The following is a 19,276-nucleotide window of genomic DNA, read 5'->3' as shown; positions in this document are numbered from 1 at the left end:
TCCAAAAAGCTAGTTTTAGATGTTCAGCGTGAGGTGCTCTAAGTGTGACTCCATGCGCTACTTAGTTATCTCCTGAAAGACACGTAAAACATTTGAATCAGTATAAACTGAGTGAGTTCACAAGTTTTAGTAACTTGATAAATCGTATTGCATCATAATCTTGATAAAAATCATTCTGGAACATAATTCTGATAGCATCATTAAAACACATGCTTGGTAAAACATAGTTCTATCAACATATTCTGATAAAATCGTTCCGCGGGTTACGCGCGAACATTTCTGGGAACTGTGCTCGTCTGTGTAAGTGGCGCTGCCACTACGAGCGAAACAAGTAATACTGTCCCGCGGGTTACTCGCGGACACTTCTGAAAAATCGTGCTCGTCTGTGTAAGTGGCGCTGCCACTACGAGCGAATAATACCGTCCCGCGGGTTACGCGCTGACGTTGTGCCGGAAAACAAGGCGCTCGTCTGCGTAAGAGGAGCGACCTCTACGAGCGGGCTCAAACCCATAGTACTGCCCCATGACCATACTAGGCACTCGTCTGTGTAAGAGGTGCGACCCCTACGAGTGGGCGGATCAAACCAGCAGTCCCTACCCTTAGAGTTCCAATGGTAAAGTGATCACTTACTCGAATTCTGGCGCACATACATCGTAAACCAAAGATAACCGTTTGCATTGCTCATCATGAAACATAATTTAAACATAATCGTTTACATAACTTGTAAGTATACCATGATAAATCGTAATTTAAGTACGTGTCCCTCGCCCCGAAAACAGTTTAAAAATAGTGAAAACAGTGAGAATAGGGGCTGTGAGACTCACCTGAGGTTCTTGTTAAGGGATTAATCGAGATTCGGGTTTTCTTGGTGTTGGCCTTTGAATTGAAGGTCTAGTAACTGGAACGGAATTGAAAATAACGGATGCTTGGGAGATGTTTAGTGCAAGTTTGCAGTTCTTAAGAGAGAAGTTTGAAGTGTGCTTGGGTGATAATTTAGGTTACATATTTATAGGCAAACTCAAGGGAACACAATCCCTTGCTTTAGGGGATTGTAATCTTTTCATATCTAGGTGTAATGATGATAAAGTATGGAAATTATTATTATTTATTTAAAAGTGGAGTAGTGGATAAAAGATTTGATTTGATTTGGTCAGGACATGCAGGTCTGGGGTTGGTGAGAATAGGGTGGCTGACAGTTGACTTTTCATGTTACAGTGTGCTTTTTCAGGAACTTTTGTCAGTGTACAGTAAAAAGTGGAAAATCTCTGAAACACGCTACTGTTTCCTTTTGGGCGGGAGTAATCTCCCTACGTCTGGAGAATAGACTGTGTTCTGTGCGTATCGCTTTGTGCGCATAGCTTTCTGCGTGAAGGACATTTCTTTGCTGCGGGTAGGCACGTAACCTTCTCGCAGTTAGGGACATTGAGTTTCATTTGTAGATTCTCCAGGTGGTTTTGGTATTTCAACATAGTGATCAGTTATGTTGAAGTCAATTCCATCTTGGAGCTTCAGACAAACTAGCTCTCAATGTTCCCGCCATGCGGGGAGGTTAGTTCCCTTCCGCACGCGCATAAACGATTTAGGATGCACCCGCCTTAGCATCATGCGGGATGGTCAACCCATTAGACAACATAACGTTAAGGTACATGAAAACATAAAGCCAAAACATTCGCGCATGGCGCATATAACATATGCCCACGCTGGTTCTTAACATGGCGCGCTCGCGCAGGGCGCACATAACAAATGCACGCGCTGATTCTAACATGGCGCGCTTGCGCAGGGCGCACATAACAAATGCACGCGCTGATTCTAACATGGCGCGCTTGCGCAGGGCGCACATAACAAATGCACGCGCTGTTTCTAATATGGCGCGCTCGCGCAAGGCGCATATAACATAATTATCTAATATTTAGGTTGATTACTTGGTTTAAGGGATTGGGAATTTACCGGGTGTCACATTCTCCCCCTGTTAAGAGAATTTCGTCCCGAAATTTAGGAGACGTTGCTGGCAGAAGCCATGCTCTGAAAGAGGTGTGGGTATATCATGCGCATCTGGTCTTCTCTTTCCCAAGTGAATTCAGGCCCACGCCTCGAGTTCCATTGAACCTTTACTAACTTGATTCTGCTTCTGCGTAACTTTTGTTCTTTCCAATTGGTTACTGCTATAGGTTCTTCTACGAAGTGTAGCTGTTTGTCGATGTGAATCTCTTCCAACGGTAAAATCAACGTTTCATCAGATAAACACTTTTTGAGGTTGGACACATGAAACGTATCATGAACTCCACTGAGTTCGGCGGGTAAACGGAGTTTATAAGCAACCGGACCGATCCTTTCCAGGATCTCAAATGGTCCAATGTAGCGTGGATTCAACTTTCCTCGCTTGCCGAAACGGGGGACTCCTTTCCATGGAGAGACTTTCAAAAGTACTTTATCCCCTACTTGAAATTCCAATGGTTTCCTTCGCACATCCGCGTAGCTCTTCTGTCTATCGCGCGCTGTCTTAAGGCGATCCCTTATCTGAAAAATCTTGTCTGTTGTTTCTTGGATCAATTCTGGACCAGTCATTTGCTTGTCACCCACTTCAGCCCAGCACAGTGGGGATCTACACTTGCGCCCATACAAAGCTTCAAACGGCGCAGCCTTGAGGCTTGTGTGATAACTGTTGTTGTAAGAAAATTCAACCAATGGGAGATGAGTATCCCAGCTACCTCCGAAATCGATTGCGCACGCGCGTAGCATATCTTCCAATGTCTGGATTGTTCGCTCGCTTTGCCCATCCGTTTGAGGATGATAAGCTGTACTCATATCAAGGCGAGTACCTAGAGCTCCTTGTAACGATCTCCAAAACCTTGATGTGAACCGACTATCTCTATCAGAAATGATGGACACTGGGACTCCATGTTTTGAAACTACTTCTCGAATATACAATCTGGCTAACTTTTCCATCTTATCGGTTTCCTTGATCGGCAGGAAGTGCGCTGACTTAGTTAGCCGATCTACAATAACCCAGATCGTGTCATAACCCCCAGGTGTCCTTGGCAGTTTGGTGATGAAGTCCATAGAGATTTGTTCCCACTTCCACATGGGAATTTCTGGCTGCTGAAGTAACCCCGACGGCTTCTGATATTCAGCCTTTACTTTTGAACACGTCTGGCACTTACTGACATACGTCGCGATGGCGCCTTTAAGATTGGGCCACCAATACAGCGCTTTAACATCATGGTACATCTTGTCTGCGCCAGGATGTACGGAATACCGTGTCTTGTGAGCTTCGTTTAATACTTGCTCGCGCAATCCTCCCTTGAGAGGGACCCATATGCGGTTAGCGAAATATAAATTGCCGTTCTCTTTAAGTTCCAAACTCTTAATCATACCCCCAAGGGATTCGTTTTTAGCAAACTCTGGTTTCAAGGCTTCTTTCTGAGCGTCTCGGATGCGGGTAGAGAGATCTGCGTGAATGGTCAACCTTAGAGCCTTGACTCGCAGCGTTTTTATTCGCTCCTTCCTACTTAGCGCGTCTGCCACCACATTCGCCTTTCCAGGGTGGTACTTAATTTCACAATCATAATCATTCAACAACTCCACCCATCTTCGTTGCCTCATGTTTAAATCATTTTGATCAAATATATGTTGAAGGCTCTTGTGATCCGTAAAAATTATACACTTTGTACCATAGAGGTAATGGCGCCAAATCTTTAGCGCGAAGACAACCGCTCCAAGTTCCAGATCATGCGTTGTGTAGTTCTTTTCATTGGTCTTGAGTTGGCGCGAGGCATACGCTATGACTTTGTCTCGCTGCATAAGGACACATCCAAGTCCCTGATGTGAAGCGTCGCAGTAAACGACGATGTCATCCGTCCCCTCGGGCAGAGACAAAATTGGCGCACTACATAACTTTTGTTTCAACATTTGAAATGCTGTTTCCTGATTTTCGCCCCAAACAAACTTCTTGTCTTTCTGAGTTAGCGCGGTCAGTGGTAGAGCTATCTTGGAGAAGTTCTCAATGAAGCGTCGATAGTAGCCAGCTAGTCCTAGGAATTGCCTCACCTCAGTTGGGGTTTTTGGCGCTTCCCAGTTTTCGATGGCCTTGACTTTGGAAGGATCAACGTGTATTCCTTTCTCGTTTACAACGTGACCGAGAAAATGAACTTCTCTAAGCCAAAACTCACATTTGGAAAACTTCGCATACAACTTTTCTTTCCTCAACAATTCCAAAATCAATCTCAGGTGTTGCTCATGCTCGGCCTTGGTCCGAGAGTAAATCAGAATATCATCTATAAACATAATCACAAACTTGTCCAAGTATGGTTTGCACACGCGGTTCATCAGATCCATGAATACAGCCGGCGCATTAGTTAGCCCGAAAGGCATCACTAAGAACTCATAATGGCTGTATCTAGTTCGGAAGGCTGTTTTCGGCACATCTTCCTCATGGACCCTAAGTTGGTGGTATCCGGACCGTAGATCTATCTTCGAATAATAACTGGATCCTTGCAACTGGTCAAATAGGTCGTCAATCCTCGGTAAGGGGTACCGATTTTTGACTGTCAGCTTATTCAGCTCCCTGTAGTCAATACACATTCTGAACGAACCATCCTTCTTCTTAACAAACAGTACTGGAGCTCCCCAAGGTGAAAAGCTTGGGCGTATGAAACCCTTATCCAATAGTTCCTGTAACTGATTGGATAGCTCTTGCATCTCAGATGGAGCTAATCGATAAGGCGCTCGAGCTACTGGCGCAGCTCCTGGGACTAAATCAATACGAAATTCTACTTGTCGCGGCTGCGGCAATCCGGGCAAATCTTCGGGAAAAATTTATGGAAATTCGCGCACTACTGGTAAGTCTTCAATTCTTCGCTCGTCTCCTTTCTTCTCTACGACATGCGCCAGGAAGGCGTAGCACCCTTTCCTTAGGCACTTACGCGCCTTTAGGCACGAAATTAGTTTCGTCGCAACTCCCCTTCTTTCCCCTTGAATCACCAAGGTTTCTCCGTTCAACAGTGGGACCCGAACCTGCTTCTCATGGCAAATAACTTCCGCGTGGTTCTCGACTAACCAATCCATACCTATCACAATGTCAAAACTTCCCAAGTCTATTGGCAACAAGTTAATGTTGAACCCGTGACCTCCCATGACTATTACACATTGTTCGGTTCTTTCGTTCGCGCATAACTGCCTACCATTGGCTAGTTCTATAGTATAAGGCGTGTCTAGCCTACTGGTTGCTAGGCCTAGGGAGTTTTTAAACTCAGCAGATATAAAACTTAGGTCAGCGCCAGTATCAAATAAGACAGATGCAAAATGGCCGTTAAGCAAAAACGTACCGGTTACCACATTTGGCTCTTCTTTAGCTTCACCCGCGCCGATCACAAAAGCTCTCCCGCGAGCTTGGTTTCCCCTTTGCGGGCAATCCCGACTGAAATGCCCTGGCTTTCCGCATGCGTAGCAGTTGTCACTGGCTCCAGCTTCTTTAGCACGGCAATTCTCCGTCTTGTGCCCTGGCCTGTTACATTTGGCGCACGTGACGCTCTCGCATTCACCCTCGTGGTGAAACTTGCATTTGTTGCACCATGGGTAAGGCCCGCTGTATCCTTTCCTTGATGGCTCCGCGGCTTGGATCGCGTAGACCCTTGCGCTTTCCTGCTTCTTGAACGGTGGCTGCTTGGAGTCGGACCCTCGGTGGTGAGAGTTCCATTTCCTCTTGGAGTCAGAGGTTCGCTGCTCGTTTCCGCGCGTAGTCAACATACCCGCACGGACCGTATCCCTTGTAAGGGTGATGGCCCGCGCTACCGCCTCATCAAAGGTAGGAGGCGCTGCGGCGTTGAGCGGAACCCTAACAACAGGAGGTAACCCAAAGATATACCTCTCGATCTTCTTTTCCTCCGTGTTTGCCATGTCTGGTACCAACTGGCAAAGCTCGTTGAACCGGTTGTTGTAGGCGTCGATATCCGTTCCTACCATTGTGTGGTTCCAGAATTCCTGCTGCAGACTCTGGATTTCTGCGCGAGAGCAGAACTTTCTCATCATCATTTCCTTCAGTTCTTCCCAGGTCTTGTGAAGAGCAACTTCTCGCCCCAAAGTCTTCACTTGAAGTTTCCACCAAGACGAAGCTGCTTCTTGGAACATGCATGTCGCGTAAAGAACCTTCTGGTTCTCACTACATCTGCTAATGGAGAGAACTGTCTCCATCTTGTCAATCCAGTTGTAGAGCCCAATGGCCCCTTCGGTACCCTTGAATGGCCAAGGCCTACAGGCCATAAATGTCTTATAGGAGCACCCTTTGTCCAAGGCTCCTGAATCGGGTTCTGGGGTCTCGTTCTGACGACCCTGACTTGATTCGGCCTTGCTGGCCTCATGTGTCGCAATCGCCTGTGCGATTATTTCCGCGAGTTCCTCGGGTGTCATGGTAATTCCCTTGGCTCTGGTTGGAGGCATTCTCGCTTTAAAAGAGAATGAAAATATATTAAACTTAGCGCATGTACTCTGAGCACATAATGTTCTTTATCTTTATTTACTAGACACTGTGACCCGTGTTCCTAAGTGTGTGTATAGTTTCTTTTGAAAATATTTTCTTTGAAAAATATTTCATGCGATTCCCCAACGGTTATAGTCTAGGTTAAAACTTCTTTTCCTAGTTCGCTATAACCAGTGCTCTGATACCAATCTGTCACACCCGGCCCTGAGCGGCGGAAACAGCCGGGCGCGCGCGAGTGGGGATTGATAATTAAGCACGGGCCATTGCAAACATTCAAAGTAAGATTTTCATTGCGCATGAAATATTTAATACAAATACATTACATTGTTTTAAAAATTACATAAAAACATCCAAGTATAAAAACTGTTGAAGATTTCCACGCCATATCCCCTTGCGCGGCGGGAACAACCACGCGCATCGAAGGGATAGAACTAAAATCTTCCAAAAAGCTAGTTTTAGATGTTCAGCGTGAGGTGCTCTAAGTGTGACTCCATGCGCTACTTAGTTATCTCCTGAAAGACACGTAAAACATTTGAATCAGTATAAACTGAGTGAGTTCACAAGTTTTAGTAACTTGATAAATCGTATTGCATCATAATCTTGATAAAAATCATTCTGGAACATAATTCTGATAGCATCATTAAAACACATGCTTGGTAAAACATAGTTCTATCAACATATTCTGATAAAATCGTTCCGCGGGTTACGCGCGAACATTTCTGGGAACTGTGCTCGTCTGTGTAAGTGGCGCTGCCACTACGAGCGAAACAAGTAATACTGTCCCGCGGGTTACTCGCGGACACTTCTGAAAAATCGTGCTCGTCTGTGTAAGTGGCGCTGCCACTACGAGCGAATAATACCGTCCCGCGGGTTACGCGCTGACGTTGTGCCGGAAAACAAGGCGCTCGTCTGCGTAAGAGGAGCGACCTCTACGAGCGGGCTCAAACCCATAGTACTGCCCCATGACCATACTAGGCACTCGTCTGTGTAAGAGGTGCGACCCCTACGAGTGGGCGGATCAAACCAGCAGTCCCTACCCTTAGAGTTCCAATGGTAAAGTGATCACTTACTCGAATTCTGGCGCACATACATCGTAAACCAAAGATAACCGTTTGCATTGCTCATCATGAAACATAATTTAAACATAATCGTTTACATAACTTGTAAGTATACCATGATAAATCGTAATTTAAGTACGTGTCCCTCGCCCCGAAAACAGTTTAAAAATAGTGAAAACAGTGAGAATAGGGGCTGTGAGACTCACCTGAGGTTCTTGTTAAGGGATTAATCGAGATTCGGGTTTTCTTGGTGTTGGCCTTTGAATTGAAGGTCTAGTAACTGGAACGGAATTGAAAATAACGGATGCTTGGGAGATGTTTAGTGCAAGTTTGCAGTTCTTAAGAGAGAAGTTTGAAGTGTGCTTGGGTGATAATTTAGGTTACATATTTATAGGCAAACTCAAGGGAACACAATCCCTTGCTTTAGGGGATTGTAATCTTTTCATATCTAGGTGTAATGATGATAAAGTATGGAAATTATTATTATTTATTTAAAAGTGGAGTAGTGGATAAAAGATTTGATTTGATTTGGTCAGGACATGCAGGTCTGGGGTTGGTGAGAATAGGGTGGCTGACAGTTGACTTTTCATGTTACAGTGTGCTTTTTCAGGAACTTTTGTCAGTGTACAGTAAAAAGTGGAAAATCTCTGAAACACGCTACTGTTTCCTTTTGGGCGGGAGTAATCTCCCTACGTCTGGAGAATAGACTGTGTTCTGTGCGTATCGCTTTGTGCGCATAGCTTTCTGCGTGAAGGACATTTCTTTGCTGCGGGTAGGCACGTAACCTTCTCGCAGTTAGGGACATTGAGTTTCATTTGTAGATTCTCCAGGTGGTTTTGGTATTTCAACATAGTGATCAGTTATGTTGAAGTCAATTCCATCTTGGAGCTTCAGACAAACTAGCTCTCAATGTTCCCGCCATGCGGGGAGGTTAGTTCCCTTCCGCACGCGCATAAACGATTTAGGATGCACCCGCCTTAGCATCATGCGGGATGGTCAACCCATTAGACAACATAACGTTAAGGTACATGAAAACATAAAGCCAAAACATTCGCGCATGGCGCATATAACATATGCCCACGCTGGTTCTTAACATGGCGCGCTCGCGCAGGGCGCACATAACAAATGCACGCGCTGATTCTAACATGGCGCGCTTGCGCAGGGCGCACATAACAAATGCACGCGCTGATTCTAACATGGCGCGCTTGCGCAGGGCGCACATAACAAATGCACGCGCTGTTTCTAATATGGCGCGCTCGCGCAAGGCGCATATAACATAATTATCTAATATTTAGGTTGATTACTTGGTTTAAGGGATTGGGAATTTACCGGGTGTCACACTACGAGATGTTGACGTTGGGTTACCGTGACCCACCTCCGCAGTATGGATACCCCAATGTAATCCCACAATCGTATAAATGATGCAAATCTGGTGTACCATGCACGGGGAGCCTGCTTAAGGCCATAAAGAGACTTCTTTAACCTGCAAACAGAGTTGGGAAAACGTCTGTCCACAAACCCTGGGGGTTGATGCATAAATACTATCTCATTTAATGTGCCATGCAAAAAAGCGTTCTTGATATCTAACTGATGAATCGGCCAAGAACGGGAGACAGCAATGGAGAGAACGGTGCGTATGGTTGCCGGTTTTACTACCGGGCTGAACGTGTCTTCACAATCAATTCCCACAGTTTGAGATTTACCATTAACCACTAGTCGAGCCTTATACCGCTCAAGTGACCCATCGGATTTAAATTTGTGGCGAAAAAGCCACATGCACCTGATGACCGGTCGACCTGATGGTCTGTGAACAAGTTCCCATGTCTCATTTTCCTGTAAAGCGCTAAACTCAGCCCGCATGGCAGACATCCAATTAGGGACGGCAAAGGCTTTCGCATAAGAGGTGGGGACCGGGGAGATAATTTTGGTCACAAAGGTGTGGTGAGATTTGGAGCGGGTGGTCATGGGGTGTGTGTTTGTGGGTTGGGGTGGAACGGGTTGTTGTGAATAGGATGACTGAGGTGGGGGCTCAGGTGTTGTGATGGCGGCTGAGGTAGTAGTGGGGATGGTGGTAGGTGGCTGTGGTGGTTTAGGTCGACGCGAATAGGTATGTTGGAATGGAGAGGTTGAGTGTAAACGACTAGGTAGGGCGGCTGAGGTGGGTACGGTTGGGGCGAAAGTGAAGCCGGGTGGTATAGACTCATCAAGGAATTAGTATTGGGTGTTGGTGTAGGGATAGTATATGGGAATGTGTTTTCGTCAAACGTGACGTGACGGGAGATGGAGACCTTATCGGTGGTAGGGTCAAAGCACCTATACCCACGGAAATCGGGTGGGTACCCGAGAAAGATGCACCTCACGAACCTTTGGTGAAGTTTATGGGGTTGGGTGGGCGATGTGTTAGGATAGCAAACACATCCGAACACTCTTAAGTGGTCGTATGTGGGGTGGCGAAGGTATAAGGCAAATATTGGGGTGTAAAAGTTAAGGTGTTTAGTAGGAAGTATATTATGTAAATAGGAAGCGGTATGAAGGGCTTCGACCCAAAATAGGGGTGGGAGATGGGCATGAATTAGTAAGGAGCGTATAATGTCATTAATTCGACGAATCATTCGCTCCGCTCGGCCGTTTTGTGATGATGTTTGAGGGCATGAAAAACGGAATAGGAGTCCGTGTTGGTGGGCAAAGTTTTTGAAGGCATGGTTATCGAACTCCCCCCCTAGGTCACACTGAAAGGTTTTAATGTATTTGTTGAACTGGGTGGCTATGAGGCGGTGAAATTTGGTAAATGTGGTGAAGGTTTCAGATTTATATTTTAAAGGGTAGACCCACACGAAATTTGAAAAATTGTCTATTAGTACCATGTAATATTTAAAGCCTGTTTTACTGGTTATGGGCGATGTCCACAAATCACAATGTATGATATTAAAGGGAGCAAAGGTAAATGAATTAGATTCATGAAAAGGTAATCGTTTATTATTAGCTAGATGACAAGAGTTGCAAAAAGTAGAAAGCTTATTCGAATTACATGATAAACCAAAATTTCTAGACAAAATATCAAAAACTTGTTTGCCAGGGTGGCTAAGACGGTCATGCCAAGGTAGAGTAGCAGCAGTGAGGGAGCATGCTTGTGGTGGTAATGTTGGAGCAGTGACCGGATAGAGATCGCCCGTGCTATTGTGACGCGAAAGGAGCCTTCCCATTTTGAGATCCTTCAAGGAAAAACCTAAAGGATCAAACTCAATAGAAACATTGTTATCACGGGTAAAACGACGGACGAACAGTAGGTTTTTGATAATGTGTGGGCTATAAAGGATGTTAGGGAGAATGTAGGTACGGTTGTGTATTGGTAGGTAACCAGTGCCAGAGCCCTCAATTGGTAAGTACTGTCCGTTGCTGACTAAAAGTTTAGTGTTAACATGAAATAAGTCAGGGTGATGAATCATACCTTGATTGTCAGTGACGTGACGCTCCGCACCTGTATCCATATGTGGAGTTGGGTCAGTGTAAGTGATATTAACATTGTTCATGGCGGCACTCAAGTCGGATGGACATAAAGCATTATAACCAGGCGGACCGTAGGTGGCAGGAGCTGGGTACCCTGTGTAGTTGGCGGATGGTGGTGGACCTGGTGGTGGAGGTGTGTTGGGCTGCCAGTTGGGCTGGGTCGGGTATGGGCAGGGTGGTGTGTTCCACCAAGCCCACTATGGATAATATTATTGGCCCATAGAATTTTGAAAAGCCCAATTCGAATTGTTACCTCGGTAGCCACGGCCGCGTGATCCTCTGCCACGAGATGCCTGATTGCCGCGTCCTCGACCACGACCCCTGTATTGGTTGCTGGACTGTGTGTATTGAGTGATGGGGTCCCGGGGCTGCTGATATTGGTTGTTGTCGGCCGGCTGTTGAGGCGGAGAAGCGACAGTGGTGGCAAGCATCGTGGAGGACTGTTGCTGCCGTGCGGCTTGTCGGATGACTTCGTCATTCAGCATAGATTTGGCTGTGTCCCAATCGGCTGCTTGAGAATTAATCAATGAAGCAGTTGTGTCAAACTCCTTAGATAAGCCACGAACTAGTTGTAACACGAGGCGCTCTTCGGTTATTTGTTGGTCCACATCAGCAAGCTGATTAACAAGATTTTTAAGTTGTTTGTAATAATCATCAACGGAACTGCAAGCGGAAAGCGTGAGATTGACAAACTGAGTTTCGAGCGCTGCAGCCTTTGCGCGCTTGTTACTAAGGAACAACTTTTCTAGTTTCAGCCAAGTTTGTCGAGCCGAAGCCTCGGTGTCCAGAATTTGCTCCATATATTCGTTTGATACGCAGCTGTAAATCCATTGTGAGACCAACGCGCCCAATTCTTTCCAAGCTGGGTATGTAGGATCGGTATCAGCCGGAGGAGGGGTATCATCGAGATGATTGAGCACCCGGTAAGCGGTTGCATGAAACTTAAATAATTTTATCCAGGCCGAGTAGGTCACCGTAGTGCCGTCAAGGGTTCGGACTTTTGATTGAATATTGTTGACGGAATATGTCGGGTGTAAAGACGGGTTTGGGTTTGAATTGGATGAGGTCGACGTATCAGTTTTTGTCATGGTTTCCGATTTGGATTTGCCGGATCGAAAAAATAAATTAAAAAAAAGAGGTAGGTGAAAGTGAAAGGGAGAAAGGGAATACTGGTGGACCGAAGAAGATAATAATTAGGGTTAAAGGGAAGAAAAGAGAGGTATTCAGAACCTAAGCTCTGATGCCATAAAAGAGTTTATGGTGAATGATTTTCTGTGTTCCATTATTGATAATAACAATCCCTTTATATAAGGAGAGAATGCAATCATAACCTACCTCTAATTAGGAAACATAATCACCATACAATTCTATAAGATAATGACTATCTATACAAATAATATATATCCTCTAAATATATCAGCTAAGAATAACGAGTATTGTATTTTCACGTTAAAAAGTTGATAAAGCATTCCACACTCTGTATGATATACTAAAATCATGACAATTAAATCTTTTATGAATCATAAAACACATTTTAACATTGGGAATCTTTTCATAGAATTCTAACACGTTGAAACATGATGACGCGATTTTTTTAACAATTTTTAAAATGAAAAATCACATGTGTTACTATATCAGAACTAGAGTGACGTTTAGTCAGAAAGAAACTATTCCACGTATATTGATTCTTTTGTTTTTCTTATGAAAATAAGATTAAACATAAATCTAGCCATAATTAAAACTCAGTTCAAAAAGAAAAAGAAGATAAAAAAAATCTAGCCGCAACTAATTAAAGCTTTCAATCAATCAATCAATCAAGCCCTGTATATCCCACCGCATAGCACGCTATCGGTAGGGTCAGGGGAGGGTGGGATGTAGGCAAGTCTTTCCTCTATCCGTGAGAATAGAGAGGCTGCTTCCAGAGAGACCCCCAGCTCATAAAGCTACATACATGTAAACAGAGTAAACATACATCCTACAAGCAAAAACACTTAGCAATATATAGATAGCAAACTACCAAATAGCAAGGAATCTGTAACCTACTAAGAATAGGGCATAAGAAGCAAAAAACAACATCAAACAAAATATATACATAAACAACAAGGAGCCAGGCTAGCCAATTATACCCTAAATACACAGCTAAGCTAACCAGGTACCTTCCCCTACGAGTCGCTAACCTTAATCCTACGTTTCCACGAATCTCTATCCCGGACCATGTCCTTCCCCTACAAGTCGCTAACTAATTAAAGCTTTGCATATAACATTAGAAACTACTTTGTAAATGTGTAATATTATGGTGATTAACGTATTTGTATAATTGCATATTTGTTTCTATTTCATTTAAACTCTTTTTAATTTTTATCTTATTATTAACTGAGATTTTGTATTAAAATTGCTAAAGTCAATATCATCCGTACTATCAAAAAGAGATCCTGGATGAATGATAAAAATGTCAGCAAAAGAAAACAATTATATATAAAAAAATTCATTATGTTCTAGATGTGATAACTATGTATTACAACATTGTATTAAGTTATTTTAATATCTTTGTACCATTTGTTACCAATTAATTATATTATAAGTCTTTGCAAATTCAAATTATAATCTTTTTTATATATAAATAAATAAAAGATAAAATACAATAATAGCTTGTTATACATTATGTATGAGACTCAAATAAACCGTTGATTTAATTCCAACTTAAAAACATGCGGTGACGAAGTTGTAAATTCTATCAATTTCGTTTTCATCTAATTAATCGTCTGCAATCACGTTAGTGGCATAACTGATTGTTGCAGATCAAAATCAGACCTGAACTCCATAAGGGTTAGGCTAAACGTACCCCCCTCTTCTACTTGTCATACCCCCTCCCCTGAACTTTGAATTCCTTTGACAATTTTGTTTGACATATTACCCCCTCAAACTTTCTTTTCTACTTTATAGTTTCTATATAATATTTCACCTTTTGAAATATAAAACTTTTTTATATGACTTAAGAATACAAACTATCACATTTGTGAATTTTTTCCGATTAAACTACGTTTTCAAATATAAACACTATATCCATATTAAAATATTAATTATCATATAACATAGAGTATTTCATTCTCAAATCATAAAATTTTATGTGTAGTTTATTACGTAAATACATTATTTCTATTTTTATTTATTAACAAACAATATGAAATTCGTTTTAAAAAGTGTGAGCTATCTCTAAAAGCTATTAAAAATAACACTCTCTTAAAAAGCAATTACAGAAAAAAATACGTGTTTTTAAAAATTAAAAAAATATTTATTTAAAGAAGAATAAAATGATTTATTTTTCGAAACTTAAAAAAAATGTTTTCAAAACCCTAAAAAAATGTTTTCAAAACCCTAAAAAATGTTTTAGGTTATTTAAAAATCGTTTTTGAAATATAACAGAAATATTAAAAAAACACCCTTTAAAAATTGTGTTTTAAAAACAATAATAATAAAAGATAACAAATGAGAAAAAAGAAACCAAAAAGGTTTGAATTGTATTAATGTAAAACTTAAAGGAGGGGGTATGTTTAGTAAAAAAGAGGTAAAGGGGGTACGTTTAGCAGCACCCACTCCATAATTGCTAACCAAAATTAAAAGGAAAATTGGATTTTAATAATCCCAATTTAATGCAGTTGACCGATAATAATCCAAACTTTGGAAATAGCTGTTACTGGTCCCAACTTTCACACTATTTGTTTTCATTGAACCTGCGTTAAATTTTTTTTAACGACATTAACTTTTTCTCAAATTTCAAATTGATGTTTTAGGGCTTTTGATCGGAATGAGAATATGAATCGATTGCTGTAAAACTTAACTCGAAATGACGCTTCAAACAATTTGATTTTTGTTAATTAGAAGTTTAAACACCAGAATTGAAGCATCCTTTGGTCGTTTGGACCACCTTTTAGAGGTAAGTTTTACATCAATCGACTCGTATTCTCATTCCGATCAAAAGCCCTAAAATATCTGTTTGAAATTTGGAAAAAACTTAACGTCGTTAATTTTTTTTAACGGAGGTCTAATGAAAACAAATAGTATGAAAGTTGGGACCAGTGACAGCTATTTTCAAAGTTGGAATTATTATCGGCCAACTACGTTAAGTTGGGATTATTAAAATCCAATTTTTCAAATTAAAAACAAAATCAAACTGAAGTTCAGAATTGAGCGTGGTAAAATCGTGAATCCATTAGAGATTGAACCATTAAAAATTTGTGCCATCATTATTAAATCACGCACAAGTATAATTTTAAAATATAAAAAATAATAATGGTAAGAAAATCAAACTGGTGGACCACAAATCATTCTTATTTGTCAAGGTTAATTCCCTCCATTTCTAGTTAATATTAATATCCCTGGTTTCTCGTGCAAATGCAACCATGGTGGAGTTGTTACTCATTTGAGATAGTAAATTAACACACTCTCACTTTCTTGTTAATTCACACATGGGCATCCTAATTTAATCGACATGTTATTGTGTAAATAATAATAATATCCTACCTCCAATCTCCTTTTGCCGTTTGTTGCCATGATTATTATTTAAGTGAGACCAAGTGTTTATAATTATGGGTTTCGTCTTTTCTCTTGTTGGCTACTCATTGTCTCACCTGTCTTCACTTTTCCTTTTGATTTCCTCATTTGTTTGTAATTATTATGTTTATTTCAAAAGTTCATAATTTGGGCTCATAGAGGTATTTGGTTTTTGGTATTTGAACGATTCGGATGGCGAAAGTGATGTGGGTTGAAGATGAACGGTTGGATAATGGTCGTCCACGGTGCATGTCTGGCTTATTTTGTGCTCTGAAACATGCCAAATGTAAGCAAAATATAATGTTTTGTTTCTGTATATATATATATATTCATTGCTCATAATTGTATGAAATGACTTTGTGTTTGATTTTGTTTAGGTAATAAAAAGTACAAGAGGGTGTTGGATGATCAAGATCATTTCGAAGTTTTGAAACTATTTGATGCCAAAACAAGTCATATACTGGTATATTATTACTTATTATATGAATTTGTTTAAAGTTTATTGTTTTGATACAGAAAACAAAATGGTAAATGTTTCTGGATTATGTTCATTAGGTGGATCATAGTAATAGAAAAAGGTCGTTAAAAGCGCGAATAAAGGCGTTAATTTCTGAGATCAAGATTTTGTTTCGAGTCCAAAACTGCAAAGGACTTACTCGATACATCATTTGGAAACCAACGAATGGGTTCGACCAATTATTTTCTTTCCTGAAAATGTTACAGAAAGAACAGTGAGCTCTTATTGTTCTAAAACACGTGTTAAGGTTACAAATCCTGAAGTTAACGGTTCTCGGGATATTTTAGAAATGTTTGAAGTTGACAAAGAGTTATTCATCAGCACGTTACGTGACCGGTCTGTATCTTCTGATACAAAATCAAAATTGATGCCTATGAAGCTCAAAGATAAACTGAATGAAAGTTATACCATTTTGAAAGCCGGAAAGATAAAAAACTCAAACGATGATGTTAATGGTAAGAATATTACGAGTCTTAGAAGAATATCGTCACACAATGAATCTGCTACAAGGTTTCTCGATTTTAGCATCAGTAAGGCCACACTGCGAGCTTCTAGAAGCTTGAAGTTAACAAACGGAAGCGAAAATCAAAGTTCTCGTGACACTTATTTGTTTAGAAGTTCTAGCCAAAATCAAGATAAATATGCAGAGTTGAATTCTACACAAGACTGCGAGTCTTTGAATGAAGTGACGGATAAAAGTGACACTTTTTTAGAAAATGAGCATTCCTCTAATGTTAAATCTTCTGCATTTGGTGAAGATACACACGAGTTAAAAGTCGAGGAAAATAATTATCAGATATCCCGGGAAATTACTCAAGAAAGCCCTGTTTTAGTTTCTGCATATTGTCCACAAGACGAAAAAGTTAAAATCTCGAAAGGTAACTTAGTGTGTGTGTGTGTGTGTAAAGGTGGCAAAATAGCGGCTAATGGGTAATTAGCTAGACCCGAAATACATTTTCTTCAAATCTTTAGTAAATAGTTAGTGTGACAAATATGACCAAAAAGTTATATTATTTCTGTAGTAGTATGAGTTTTTTAATAAAAGGATCTAAGAGGTTTTATGCAATAAAGATTACATTTTTGGGTAAATCTTGACCGTTTGACTTTTTTCGATAAATATATACAAACTGCTTTGTGTTAATTTGTTAATGAATTGCAGGCTTTCAAAAAATGTTGAGAAGGAGATCAAGACTGTCAACAATAAGAAACAAATCAAATCAACGGGTAAAGACGATGATTTCGCTTATGTGAAGAAGATTCTAGAACGTTCAGGCTTCATCAACATCGGTTTTCAACAAACATGGTACTCCTCGAATCATCCATTAGACCCGTTTGTGTTTCAAGAAATAGAATCTCACTATTTCCATGATCCGGAACGGTTTGCAGAGGAGGTTAATGAATTATCTCATCGTTTACTAGTCTTTAATTGGTTGATGATGTTTTGGTTACTATGTATGAAAGATCATTTACATACTACCCGAAAAAATTGTCATCTAGCTGCCACATTAGTCCTGTCCCAACTAGATCACTTGTTCTTGAACAAGTTTGGAACAATGTGAGCCGGATGCTCAACTTTAAACATGATATTAATGAATCTTTAAACGATATTGTGGCTCGAGATTTGAGAAGTGGTGATGGTTGGATGAATTTGCAGTGGGATTATGAAAGTGTTGGACTTGATTTGGAAGATTTGATTCTTGATGAAGTTTTGGATGAAATAGTATTTGAATTGCTTTGAGAAGAATTTAGAAAAACAGGTTGATGGAAGGGTAGATTGGTCATTTTGCTTGTTTAGTTTAGGTTCATTGAATTGGCTTCCATGTAGAATAAGATGCATGGATGTGTGTAGTTTGATGACAATAGAAGTTTGGAAAAAAAAGTCAAATAGTGTGGCCTTGTGGGTGTACTTTGTAAATGTTAGTTTTGGATGTATCATAAATTGTTACTTTTTTATTATATTGTAATATTATTTACTATTTGTTCGAAGAATAATCACGTGCCATCGTTGATCATTATAATCGTAAACTTCCGATCAATAAACTCTACAAGTATGCCTCTACCAACTGCCTAACACATGCCCCCGTGGCCCGTGCCACACATCACATGACCTGAAATCATTGTATTAATTATAGCCTTCATAATGCTTTCCATTCACCGATTCGACTTGTTGATGGTTCCCCATGCCTCCATTAATAACTCAACAAGCCTAAGTTGTCTTATATCATGGTTGTTTCTAAATTATATAGAAAAATATAAGGTTACATATGTTATTTTATTACTATATTCGACATTTAACAATTTATGGAAGGCCAAACATACCACAAAAGGAATGCTAGCGGACTTATAGCCTAGCGCTATCAAGATATGTGAGAAGGCGTTTATGCATAAATGGTTGGCGTTATAGTCTTATGTAAACAAATGTATATATTTAGAAGTAGTTTAGAGAGTGTGTAAGTTAAAAAGAAAAAAAGAAAAGCTAAAGTATTCTAGTGATCGTTCACTTGAGCACTAATCAATCACTATAAACTTAAAATACTAAATTATAAATTAGATAGTTAGTTGATGTATATACGTTCATGGACCACTTTAACCTCGTTTTAATTTATGTATTACATAAATTCTTTTTATATTATGTTTATATAAAATATCACGCATGTAATTCATGAAATATAATATTATAGTATCATATACAATGGAATGCGACACAATGCCAAAATAATTAGGTTTAATTGACTATCATAACTCTTTAAATAAACGAGTGATATTCGGGTTAATATATTTAATAAATAAATTGATTTGCTAACACATTTAATTTATAGGTAAATTGGATTTTACTATGACAAAATTATAGAAAACATCATTTACGTTCATATAAAATTACAGGTTTCATCACTTATATTTAAGAATCACGTTTAACATCCTTTATGCTAATGATAATAATTTACGTCCTTCACATTAACAATCGTTAAAAACCTCAGTTACCTTTTGAAAATGACAATTCCACCCTTACATCTAAAAGACCAAATCTGTAATTTTCATAATTATGCCTGCTACGTTTAATTACTAATTTCACTTATCATTCTGATCAAATTTACGTAAAAGAGCGAATATTATTCTAGAACAGACGTCAAATAACATTCGCTTCTTTCGTTAACGTTTTAGCGTTCC

At 40.3% G+C, this 19,276-nt stretch overlaps 1 protein-coding gene and 1 pseudogene across 2 annotated transcripts in view; one reads left to right on the top strand and one right to left on the bottom strand.

Annotated features, from left to right (window-relative positions):
• Positions 1 to 12,128, bottom strand: part of LOC143596833 (uncharacterized) — a 38,261-nt gene extending 26,133 nt beyond the window's left edge. The window contains exons 1-2 of the mRNA XM_077075501.1: positions 11,334 to 12,128; positions 10,562 to 11,237 (exon numbers count right to left, since the gene is read on the bottom strand). Of these exons, the coding sequence (XP_076931616.1) occupies positions 10,562 to 11,237; positions 11,334 to 12,128 (1,471 nt within the window). The remainder of the gene's footprint in view (positions 1 to 10,561; positions 11,238 to 11,333) is intronic.
• A 3,635-nt stretch (positions 12,129 to 15,763) lies between these two features.
• On the top strand, positions 15,764 to 17,976 carry LOC143596828 (uncharacterized; annotated as a pseudogene). Its single transcript, XR_013146787.1, has 5 exons — positions 15,764 to 15,877; positions 15,969 to 16,054; positions 16,147 to 16,749; positions 16,861 to 17,002; positions 17,268 to 17,976. The product of XR_013146787.1 is annotated as an uncharacterized LOC143596828 (transcript).
• The last annotated feature ends 1,300 nt before the right edge of the window (positions 17,977 to 19,276 follow it).

The sequence above is a fragment of the Bidens hawaiensis genome, unplaced genomic scaffold (genome assembly GCF_021521415.1).
Source record: "Bidens hawaiensis isolate Kalapana, Puna unplaced genomic scaffold, B.hawaiensis_p1.1 tig00047034_1, whole genome shotgun sequence".
NCBI lineage: Eukaryota > Viridiplantae > Streptophyta > Magnoliopsida > Asterales > Asteraceae > Bidens > Bidens hawaiensis.
This window is presented reverse-complemented; position numbering and strand designations above follow the sequence as displayed.